Below are 11,749 nucleotides of genomic sequence, written 5' to 3'. Positions count from 1 at the left end.
GGAAACTCAAGTGAACGGTAAACCAATTACATGTATTATACACGTATGTTTGCAGAGACACATTCAAGATAATATGAACTTCTCGAACAAAAGTTTTTAATGTAAAATTGTACAGTTGTTATACATCAACACCGGCGTACGCTATTATCTGGTAAAATCAGATTTGAGAAGAATATTAGAGAACTTGAATTGTAAATAAACAACTACAGCAACTAATACAATCTGGTGACAATCAATCCATGTTTATTGTGTATACTATATCAGAGCAATAATACATGCTTACTTCTTGTCGACTGGTATCTCCTCAGAACTGGGCGGTGCACCTCGGAAGTTAGGAAACTGTTCCCACGGAGCAGCCAATTCAAATCTTCGGAATTCTTGAGCCATTTCAAGTGGCTCTGCAACCACTCTTTTCTTTTCGTCGTCATAACGTACCTGAATAATTGACATGTTATAGATAATTGTGAAAACACACAGTTAGAGAAGGGTAAAGATTGTCATTGCTTCTTTGAAGCTCTATTAGGGAACGTTGGAGTGGATGATCATAAAAAAAATGTGTATACCTCGACGTATCCGCTCAATGGGAAATCCTTTCTAAGAGGATGCCCTTCGAAACCATAGTCGGTGAGAATTCTGCGTAGATCAGGATGATTGGCAAAGAATACACCAAACATATCCCATATTTCACGTTCATACCAATTGGCACCCTTGAACACTTCGCAGGCTGAGTCAACTGGCGACAGCTCATCCGTGTATGTCTTGACTCGAATTCTAGCATTGTAGCGTAGCGAGAGAAGATTGTATATGAGCTGTGGATAAGTGATTATTGGAGAACATACATGAATAAAAGTATGATGCAGGAAACAGTCTCAAGTAAATTGAGACTAACCTAATTAAAGATGTTTTGAACACTTTCGAATACTTGAATGAAAATTTTCCAGTTTATTGCAACATTGTAATTTTATAAACAATTATCAAATGGTACCTCAAATCTGTTGTCTCTGCTTGGAACGTCGATTGCGGTAATGTCTACTATGTTCAGAAATTGAGCATTTTGATGATCTTTGAGGAAACTTAAAACTGGAACAACTCCTTCCGGTGCTATCAAGACTTCCAGTTCATCTCCTGCTGTCAGTTGAATCTTTTGTACATACTTAGGAACGCAGTCAGCAACGTAGCGACCAAAGTCTGTTAACTGACTGCGAGCAACGTGGTCAACTTTGCGAACAGTAGCTGAAAAATAATTCCGTTTTTAAAAATTTGCGATGCACGAAAATGCCATTCCTCAGAGAAGAAATATTAAAATATATAATGTGGTGATTCCGCTACCATATGAACAATTGATAAATCGATTACATCAACATTATCACATCATTTTACATGGAATAAGTTAGCATAAAATGTCACAGAGCACGGGGAGTTGAATTCGATTCAAAGTTTTTGTGAGGAAGAAATAATGTCAATCTTTAGACTGCAGTAATAATTTTTGGGTAGATACCTGTGGAGCAATGTTTAAATAAATGCAGCAGTTTGGAGTCGCATTTCTTTAAATATCCAGCTTCTACTAGGTGAAAAGTATTTAGAAAAGACTTGAATATCAGAAAAACTCAATCAAGTAAATCTCTAACATTTTCATACCTTGTGAAAATCTGGAACTTTTTATAAGATACTAGGTACATCTTTGAAATATCTTGTTCTACGGCAACGAAAACTTATTCGTTCAAATGGCGATATGTGTCTATTCATGTTGGCCCTGTTACCACTCACAAAATTTGCATCAAATTTGATCGCTCTGACTGTGAAATCTCTCTTCGCTAACAAGACAGTTATTCCGCAGCCCATTAGACAAGTGTTATAAAAAATAGTGAGAATTGAACTTGATGTATGAAACCTTACGACGTGTTTCTTCTGTTTTTTCAGCCGGTGGTGCAGTTGGCGGCTGAGCTTGATTTCTTAGCGCAGGAAAGGCGGAAATACAACCTGCAATTGAAGTTTATATAACTTAAAACAGTACGTGATATTGTTAACCGTAAGGTTAAAATTTTTACGTTTCGGAGCTGCTACTGAGGCTAGGCTAGCGATGGCCCGAAAATTTCTCATTATTATTGTGGCCATTTTGGAGTGACGCGATTATCAGTTAATTTTAGTTCTCAATTGAGAATTCTGGTCACTCCATTAATTTTCCTCGATTACAACAAATCCGCACATTTGCTACGTCCCTTTTTCAGCCAGCCAGCACTGGCAATCGTCTGCTAAATCAGCTGCACAGCTATGTTCACGACGGTCATAAGTTATACTCCTGTTATCATCATAGATTTCGAAATCGATCGCGTTACTTCGACTACGGACCAGCTTCGAGCCATACGATGACTGGCTGCTTGGTGTACGAATCGACAATTTCGAAGCTGGGGAGCCGTCTTTCACGATGACAAAGCATAATATTGTGAAAAACGGAGAGCTAGGAAAAAGTAGCTCGTTCATTGTACTGTCCAACTCCTGAAACGAAGCTGATCATGCCTTCCGAAGGCAAAAGAATGATCGATATGGTAAGTTGTCTTATTCCAAGATATGAAAATTCTCCGATCAACTTCCCCCCGTAAATTCCAAATGCCTACACGCTCATTGATAGAACTACACCTTGTTTGTAATTACGATAGGCGTGTCACTCGTTCAATATTGTAATACAACATTCGATTCGAGTGACGATTACAGTTCGCGGCTACAGTTTTCTTAATTTCTATTATTATCGTATGTTTTCACGTTTCCTTGTTCATAACCTAAGTAGCTGAGAGTCTTTGCATCGCTTCAAGGGTGCCTAGACCAGCTGTTTGCACAACGATATCAATTATATTGACATTCCTATCTTGTCATTCCTCTGCCTTGTCTGTTGTATATCGTCTGAAATCGTCTTTCTCTAGGAAATGTTGCTAATCGTTGATAAACAATTTTTTACTCTGATTAAACATCATCTTTAAACCAACTTTACTATGATTAAAATTGTTGTATTTTCTGTTCTACGAATTTATAATATAGAATCACAGAGTGACTAAATTTTCATTCATATGATTAGTATCTGTGATTCAGGAAGTATGAAGAAAACCAGAATGTTAGAAAAATGTCATGTATTCTTTGTCCAGTATTCAATATCACACTTAAATATGTTTTTCGAACAATAAATTTATGTGATGATTTCAGGATCCCCTGTCACCAGGACCTTGCTTAGACATAAGCGATGACGAGCTGGTGACGATTACAGTTCGTGACTTGAATCGTCAGCTGAAACTTCGCGGATTGACGAGGGATGAAATAGTTCGAATGAAACAGCGCAGGCGAACACTGAAGAATCGTGGCTATGCAGCAAGCTGTCGTATCAAACGTATCGAACAGAAGGATGAGCTTGAAACAGAAAAAACTCAGGAGTATAGAGACATGGAGGACATGCAGGATGATAACAACTCTATGAGAGAGGAAATAGAATCGTGGCACAGCAAATACGAAGCACTAAAAAAGTTTGCCTTAGGTAGAAAGATCCACATTCCTGCAGAGTTAGAAACAATGTAGAATATTTCCAATTTCATATTTCCATACGAACTTGAACTTTTCTTTGCTATAGTTTCCCTAATAAAAAAAATAAATAAAGAAATGAATAGCACAGTTGAATCAACTCAAATTATACTGAATAAATATTATCCGGCAGATATATGACAAGCCTTTTACTCAATTTTAGTTTAATTTAAAGCTAGTATTGATTTTAAAACTGAACACAAAATTATCATGATCACTCACAGATTTGAAAGATGTATTAGCAGAGTGGCCATCAAAAAGTTACTCAAATTATTTGCCATTTCTGAGGTTTTAAATGGAAGGCCGGTAGAGGCTCTTAGTTAAATCATTCATTGAAACAGCTTTTCTTTGTAAATAAAACTATTAAACTAGTTGCATTCCGTGCTATATTATGTTAAAATTATTCTATTTTCTTGCTCAATAACTACCCACCCATATTGACGAGGTATCAGTAAAACGAAAAAAAATTCTAAGCAAAAGATGATCATTTGATAAAATGTATGTTTTTATTCACATCAGATCACGGAAATATTATTGTTCTAATAATGTCTCAATCCAACGCATCAGCGTCGCCATATTTCAATAATTTAATTAATTGGCAAACGACAAAGACATTTATCGAGTTTCCCAGTAGTCTGTACTTTTGTTTCGTCGTCGTAGTCTTTGGAAAGTGAAAGTATTCCGGAAAACACATTAATCTAGCAATCTCACGGGGTGTAAAGTAACGCAATTTCAAACTACTCAATACTTCTGCCTTCTTTTCGATATCGTCTCCGTGCATTTTAGATTCTAAATACTTCTCTGAAACTAGCTCCTCTGACATTGGACAAAAAACAGATCCGGTGCCTTCTGCATAACGACCGTAAGCTTTTGTGAAACAACAAGATTTGGTCGACGCTGCTGTCCGAATGTCAAGGACTCCGGCATGTTTCGCTAATATTTTAGTAGAAATAAGATAGTTGTTCTCATCAATGTTATCCTCCAAGATATTTAAAATTCTCTTGGCATCTTTAACATCTTCTAATAATTCCTTGGGATAAAATTTTGTCAAAGATGGATCAGTGAAAAAGAACTGAAGTTCTTTCCTTTTTGCTATCATATAATATCTCTGGCGCGTGTTGGGTATTCCAAATTGACACGGACTCAATAAAAATTCTTTGTAATTGAATCCAGAGTTAACAATACATTCTACTAATTTATCTCTGGCTTGAGATGTTTCGAAACCTTTTACATTCTCGACTAAAATATAATTCAGCGTTGAAATCTGTGGAATTAACTCTAAAACGTGTAAAAAAGAATCTGTTCTATTGTCCAATATATCCTTTTTTAAACCAACTCTGGTGAATGGTTGACAAGGAGGACTCATCAGTATGGTATCTACAGATAGCTTTCTTATCTGTTCTATGTCAAACGATTGTATATTACGCCCCAAATTCACAGTATCGGGAAAGTTTTCACGGTAAACTTCGTTCGCTGCCGTGTTTATGTCAATCGAAGTAAGGACATTATACTGGATACCGCTTTCTGAAAAGGAAAACAAACGTTAACAGTTATTGTCATTTTAAAACTGAAACTGCCATTACTACAATTTTTTAACAAAAATCTGAGTTTCTTTTGTTTCTCATAATGGATCATTCATCAACGTTGTAATTGCAGAACTTCAAGATAACCAGTGAAATTGAGACAAAAAAAATGACTCATTCAAAACGCATCTGTCATTAGAGATCAGACAATGTAACGAGAAGAAAAATCCGAATTTTTAGTAATTCCGTAGAATATAAATACATGAAGATTATTTTTAGTTATTTTTATTTACGTTCTTCGAAAAACTGCAGCAGCTATCAAATGCTATATTAAAAATTCCTCGTATTTGTTTTAGTCTTATTCACGAATTCATTGACTGTGAGTCCGTGGTTTCGTAAACACTTTACACGTGCATTTAGTAACCTCAAATTTCAATATTTCTACGAATTGATCCGATCTGAACAAGGTGAATCCAGTTTGCGCAAAGCTGTGGAATCCGTTGGTTGAGTTCAAATAATTTGGGCGTCGGTGTATTAGATTGAATAAACTGATTTCGAAAAAGCTTCGCACTCGACATCAAGATTCGATAGAGATAGGAAACACGTAAAAGGGTCAATATATTTGGAAATGATTGTAAATATGAGTAGAGTTTGGCCACGCGCAACAGGATCACACGCGTTCATATGCATAATAGATAGTTATCTAGTTGAAGAAATTACCTCGCAAAGCGAAATGCATCCCCCCGACTCCGCTGTATAATTCTAAGACCTTCATATCCTTTTATGCGGTAGATTTTATTAACAACAGCAGCGAAACGTGCGGTAGTTCGTGGTTGTCAAAACAACAATGGCAGGCTGGTAGTTCAATTTGCTGTGTGTGCACGTAATTCGTATGGGAAACGAAATTTGAGTGTATATTTGTGAAGAATTCTTTCTACAATAACACCGATTTTTCGATAAGGCTAAGATACGGTATCCGGTTACATACGTCGATAATTGCGGCAACCCTCTTCTTTGTAAGATACTGTTACCTATTTAAAGAAAAATGAAATAACCTTCGCAAAGATGTCACGTTCATACGTCAGTCCCATGATCGCAGACGACAAACAGTAACTCGGTGCGTGAATATTTTTATTTACCTAAATCATTCCACGTGTAACCCGTTGTACGACTAGTTAATCGTTGTCTTCGGTAATGAGAATTAAAAATAATCGAAATGTAGGTCGGTGAGACGCGACGACGAATCCGTAGTATTAAATAGCGAATTTCTAACCTTAATTATGTGATGTGATTATAACCTTCGAGAATTCGTCACAGGTAGTAAAAAATTACAAATAGTATCGCAATACGGAAGAATAAAACCAGGAAAATATACCACCCAATAATCAGGCAATCTCAAACACTGTGAGGTTATTTGTGTAAATGAGAAGACACACCCTGAAATTGGATTCTTCAACGAGAGACGATGTTTCGAAGTCGTAGCTGGTTTGGCGGGGGCCTTTGGAAACCTAAAAATCCACATTCCCTCGAACATCTAAAGTAAGTCTGCTGTATTAGGTATATTCTTTTGTATCCAAGCATCATAATTTTTTTAGTATAACAGACAGCAAATTGTCTGCTTGTTACCAAAATCTTAACGTCACTTATGTAAATTGAAACTTCTTAAGAATTACATAGAATATCGGATTTTTTTTTGTAGTTATGTAATGGTTTTACATTCAAATTATTTTTAAATTGGATTATTTATTTGTGTCAAGAGGAATGATATTACTGTTAATTTAACACTTTTCAGATATCTTTACAACGTTTTATCTAAGAATCATACTGTCTCCGAGAATAACAGAGGCCTACTGGTTGAGACCTTGCGTTCGATAGCTGAAATTTTGATCTGGGGTGATCAAAATGATAGCAGTGTGTTCGAGTATGTTATGAAAACTATGTTTCTTGTATTGGGAAGGTATTCCATTTTGTTGATTTAATGTGATTTCAGTTTTTTCCTGGAGAAAAATATGCTTTCATTTTTTCTTCGGATAATGAAACAGAAATGTGGTAGCTACGTATGTGTTCAACTCCTCCAAACGCTCAATATCTTGTTTGAGAATATTCGCAACGAAACATCTTTGTGTAAGTTACGTTTTTTCAACCATCTATTCGACTATTGATAAAACTTTTTTACTCGTCACGAGTCTGTTTACTATCAATTTATTCAATTTTCATTTCAGATTACTTATTGAGCAACAACCATGTAAATAGTATAATAGTTCACAAATTTGACTTCAGTGATGAAGAAGTCATGGCTTACTACATAAGCTTTCTCAAAACTTTGAGCTTAAAACTGAACGTGCATACTATTCACTTCTTCTATAACGAGGTAAACGAGGTACACAGAACACTCTGCATATTTTATTTCCTCAATTTTACATGATTTCATGATTTTTCAGTAACAATCGAGATAACAATATTATTTAGTTGCAGATGCTTCAATGTACTTTTTCCCAATTACCTTCTAGATTAATGCAATACTTAACAACAACTTTCTAAACGCACTACACTTTCTCACTATCCAGATTTCGTTTACAGATTCTTCCATATATCTTGACATCTTAATTTCAGCATACGAACGATTTCCCACTATACACCGAAGCTATCAAATTCTTCAATCACACTGAGGGCATGGTGCGCATTGCAGTGCGCACTTTGACGCTAAATGTGTATCGTGTTGAGGATGCTTCAATGCTGGCATTCATCAGAGATAGGACAGCAGCTCCATATTTCAGTAATCTTGTTTGGTTTATTGGAAATCACATCATTGAACTAGATACTTGTGTTAGAAACGATGCTGAGTAAGTTTGTCATATTTAGAGTTAAACATGCATTACTTACGAAATATCCCATGAAATATTTTTTTGTCGTTAATACCGAATTTAACGAGTAATTAGCTGATATTTAACCAGAATAATGATGACCCACAAAGTCTACTATTTCATAGTTAATGTCCATTTTAGTCACCAGAGTCAGAATAGGCTCTCGGATTTAGTAGCTGAACATCTCGATCATCTTCATTACTTGAACGACATTCTTTGCCTGGATATACCGGATTTAAATCAAGTTCTTACCGAACACTTGCTTCACAAATTATTGGTGCCTTTGTACGTATATTCGTTAACCAGGCATAAGTCACAATTTTTTCAAACTAAGGTATGTTGTCAACGAGTGTTTCTTGTCTGTTTATAGATAAAAATAAAAACGAAAATAACCATTCAATATTTACCACTTTGAACTTACAAGATAAAGACTTATAAGACCCAATGACAATAATGAATTCTGTTAACTTCATTTCATTAATTTTCAGGAGAAGAAAAAACACGTCAGTGCCGTTGTATCTTTGTTTCTACTTTCACAAGTATTCTTGATTATATCGCATGGACCACTTGTTCACACTTTGGCTGCCATAATATTGAAGTCTGATTTAGATATTATCGAAAATGGTGCAAGTAAATTACTGGAGGAATATACAAATGTGTCCGCAGGTGACAAAATAGCATTTGTACAGCCGCAGGAAAGCCTACAAAAATCGCTCGAAAGTTTGAACGAAACACAGAGCGACGAGGCGGTGTCGGAGATTGAGTTTACTGCCGCAGATACAATTGAGAAAACCACAGAATGTGAACTGACTGACAATCCACCTTCAGTTGAACCAAGCACTTCCAGTAATATGTCAAAAACTTTGCCACGACCTGAAGTTCTAAATATTGACATTTCAAACGATACACCAAATAAAATAAAGAACCTTAATGTGACAGATGAAGAGAAGGAACAGCGGCTGGCTCTCGAAAGCCCATTAACACCTCAACAATCGTCGAGTGATGTACAGGAATCCTTGGCTAATAAACCATTCTTGGAAGCTATATTAAATGCTTTGAGCTCTACGGAAAATGACTATGCAGCATTATTTTCATTATGTTTACTGTACGCATTAGCTAATAATCAGGTATGACTAGTCATTACAAATCGTTTTCATAATGAAACTAGTAGAAAAATTAATTTGGAAAACAAACTTTCGATTGCAGGGAATCAAGCCTGAAATGTTGGACCTTGTATTATCCCCGTCACAAAAAACATCTACGAAAAATTGGTATAATGAAATTCTTGTAGATAGACTGATCCAGATAATCACGTTGAGTTGTCAAACAAGTTAGTTCACACTTATGTCTGTATTCAGTTATGACGCTAGAGTGTTGTTGCTGGGTATTAGTAGAAAGTGACATTTTTTTCAGACACTAAGGTACGGTTAGTCACTCTGGATTTATCGATCAAGCTACTTCTACAATTAGTCATGTCAGATGGTCAGAGTTTGTTGCAAGATTGTCATTTAGCAGCCATTGAATCTGCTAAAGAACAAAGTACTTCGTTACTTAGGAATTTTTATAAGGTGTGAAATTTCTTCATTCAGTTTTGGAGCATTTACTAATAGTTAAAATAAGTTGAAATATATATATCGCATAATTAAACAATTAACAGTATTAAATGCTTGGTTCTTGCAGAGCGAAGACATATTTTTAGATATGTTTGAAGATGAGTATAGCGAGTTACAAAAAAGGCCTTTGAATGTTGAGTGGTTGATGATGGATAGCAACATATTGCTTCCGCCCACCGGAACTCCGATGACTGGCATTGAATTCAGCAAACGACTACCATGTGGCGAGGTATACTTCTGTTTAAAATCAATTTTGGCTACAGTTAATCGAATAATTGACATGTGCTAAGTGTAATTATGCGTTCGTTATTTCTTAGCTATTAAACAAAATGGCAACTTAATAACTCACGCAATTAACTGATAAATTTGATCGCTTCAGGTGGAAAGAGCAAGGAGAGCGATAAGAATATTCTTTTTGATCAGGGAATTATCGTTAACACTTAGTGGACAACCAGAGACGCATCTACCTTTAACAAATTTGGCAACCTGCGTCCAGGTTAACAACGTCCTTGATCTAAGTACAAGTCATTTTCTTTTTCCTTACAATTCAAAATTGTCGCGTACGATGTCGACTTCTTTTCAATACAAAATTTTCATGTAATATCCCACAAATATTAAATTTGATGAACAAAAACAGAAATTACGTACAGTTTCAAAAGCGACATCGAAATATCTGACAAAAAATATAAACTACACCCTTTGCACTTGACATCTTTGTTAACCACTTCCTTTTCGAATGAATTTTACAGACAATACAGATCTCATTTCCTGCACCATTGTTGCAAAAGATGGGCAAAAAATTCGACGATTCTTAGTGATGGACTTAATTCAAATAATTCTTGTCGAACCAGATACAAGGAAGTTAGGATGGGGGGTAGCGAAATTAGTCGGCCTACTACAAGACATAGAAGTTACAGGTGATAAAGATGATTCCAGATGCCTCCATTTGACAATTCACCGACCTTTAAGCAGCAGTGCTACCAATAGGGTACCCTTGCTTTCGGCAAAATGTATTCTCGATGATCACATAAGATGTATGGCAGCTAAACAGAGGTGATTATGAAATTTCGATAATTGACTTGGCAAAAAAAAAAAACATGTGAAATATTAGGTAATTTATATGTATACAAATTAGCATTGTACCGATTGATTTAGTACCTTCGAATCAATGTGCTATGCATCTCGTTTATCATTGAATGTGGATCTATTACTTCAGATTGACAAAAGGAAGAATCAAGGCGAGACAAAAAAAAATGAGTCAAATAGCGAGGCTGCTAGATATTCCAACTGGCATTCCGCACTGTCCCACACCTCCGAATTATACATTGCTCAATGTAAGACAAGAACGTGAGTTGCCGCCTGTTTAGAAAGTTCGTAATAGGTTTTTTAATTCTCTTCTTTTATTCCTTTATTACGTCTGATATTTTATTTTGTAGTTGTCCATTCGAAAATAGAGAATATGTAGCACCTGCATTAAGAGTGTTCAATCTGCCATCAGGTACAACAGGAAGAGGACAAAAACAAAAAGACCATCCAAGACCCATGTTTACAGTAAATAAAGTCCCAGGATTTGCAGCTCAAATGCGACGCGATAGTTCGGCACGTTCCGTTGCTGGGCAATCTGCAGCGAACGGTAAACGTTCTGATAGTAGTCCAAACGGCAAGGTGTGCGAAAATGGTCTGAAGTCTCGCGAACATTCGCCGAAATTACCAAGACCAAGAAGTGAGGAGATTCCACTTGAAGATATGCGTAGTAGAAATGCGTCTCTAGGGAAAAATGTCACTTGCCTCCCCATAGCAATTCAGGAGAGAATAGATATCACAATCGCCAACACACCTCCTCTATCTGACACATCTCCAGTACTGAGAAAATCGTCTGAAGAAACTTCGTTCACGTCACCTCAAAATCAAGGAGAGCCAAAACCCCGTAGAAAGGGTCAGGTTGAAACTGTTTGATCTTTATCCGCAATGTAAAAAGACATGAAAATTTATCAAATTCAAGAGAAGTCATAATGAATTATTTGAAGATTCGGGTATCATAGGAATCACGGCTATAATCAATGTAACATTACACAAATTCATGACGTTCTTTTGCAATTATCAAGCTCATGTTACTGACACATCCCTACATATCAATACTCAAAATAATGAATTGCTTAGCAAAGTCCTCTTTAATTATATTGTT

General features: G+C 36.0%; 4 protein-coding genes across 13 annotated transcripts in view; 2 read left to right on the top strand and 2 right to left on the bottom strand.

Annotated features, from left to right (window-relative positions):
• LOC124176460 (protein CLEC16A homolog) overlaps positions 1-11,749 on the top strand; it is a 19,733-nt gene extending 7,984 nt beyond the window's left edge. Inside the window, exons 1-15 of one of the 10 annotated variants that reach the window (XM_046557789.1) lie at positions 5,963-6,103; positions 6,405-6,626; positions 6,880-7,008; positions 7,078-7,211; positions 7,310-7,467; positions 7,701-7,930; positions 8,093-8,285; positions 8,440-9,078; positions 9,158-9,281; positions 9,365-9,519; positions 9,632-9,793; positions 9,944-10,082; positions 10,314-10,617; positions 10,781-10,911; positions 11,063-11,749. In XM_046557789.1, coding sequence (XP_046413745.1) covers positions 6,553-6,626; positions 6,880-7,008; positions 7,078-7,211; positions 7,310-7,467; positions 7,701-7,930; positions 8,093-8,285; positions 8,440-9,078; positions 9,158-9,281; positions 9,365-9,519; positions 9,632-9,793; positions 9,944-10,082; positions 10,314-10,617; positions 10,781-10,911; positions 11,063-11,520 — 3,030 coding nt within the window. In that variant the 5' untranslated portion in view covers positions 5,963-6,103; positions 6,405-6,552 and the 3' untranslated portion in view covers positions 11,521-11,749. Of the gene's footprint in view, positions 1-5,962; positions 6,205-6,314; positions 6,627-6,879; positions 7,009-7,077; positions 7,212-7,309; positions 7,468-7,667; positions 7,931-8,092; positions 8,286-8,439; positions 9,079-9,157; positions 9,282-9,364; positions 9,520-9,631; positions 9,794-9,943; positions 10,083-10,313; positions 10,618-10,780; positions 10,935-11,062 lie in introns of those variants that run through there. The other 9 variants (XM_046557788.1, XM_046557790.1, XM_046557793.1 and 6 more) reach the window with 9 other exon arrangements.
• LOC124176466 (NADH dehydrogenase [ubiquinone] iron-sulfur protein 3, mitochondrial) lies at positions 80-2,277 on the bottom strand. Its single transcript, XM_046557815.1, has 5 exons — positions 2,049-2,277; positions 1,897-1,980; positions 986-1,233; positions 564-809; positions 80-435 (listed from the first exon to the last, which is right to left on the bottom strand). Exons 1-5 carry the CDS (start codon positions 2,113-2,115, stop codon positions 280-282), a joined length of 801 nt encoding a protein of 266 aa, XP_046413771.1. The 5' UTR covers positions 2,116-2,277; the 3' UTR covers positions 80-279.
• LOC124176467 (transcription factor MafK-like) lies at positions 2,336-3,700 on the top strand. The gene is made up of 2 exons (XM_046557816.1): positions 2,336-2,546; positions 3,196-3,700. Exons 1-2 carry the CDS (start codon positions 2,514-2,516, stop codon positions 3,559-3,561), a joined length of 399 nt encoding a protein of 132 aa, XP_046413772.1. The 5' UTR covers positions 2,336-2,513; the 3' UTR covers positions 3,562-3,700.
• On the bottom strand, positions 4,052-5,945 carry LOC124176465 (tRNA (cytosine(38)-C(5))-methyltransferase). Its single transcript, XM_046557814.1, has 2 exons — positions 5,808-5,945; positions 4,052-5,088 (listed from the first exon to the last, which is right to left on the bottom strand). Exons 1-2 carry the CDS (start codon positions 5,860-5,862, stop codon positions 4,115-4,117), a joined length of 1,029 nt encoding a protein of 342 aa, XP_046413770.1. The 5' UTR covers positions 5,863-5,945; the 3' UTR covers positions 4,052-4,114.

This window comes from Neodiprion fabricii, chromosome 2, assembly GCF_021155785.1.
Source record: "Neodiprion fabricii isolate iyNeoFabr1 chromosome 2, iyNeoFabr1.1, whole genome shotgun sequence".
Lineage (NCBI taxonomy): Eukaryota > Metazoa > Arthropoda > Insecta > Hymenoptera > Diprionidae > Neodiprion > Neodiprion fabricii.
This window is presented reverse-complemented; position numbering and strand designations above follow the sequence as displayed.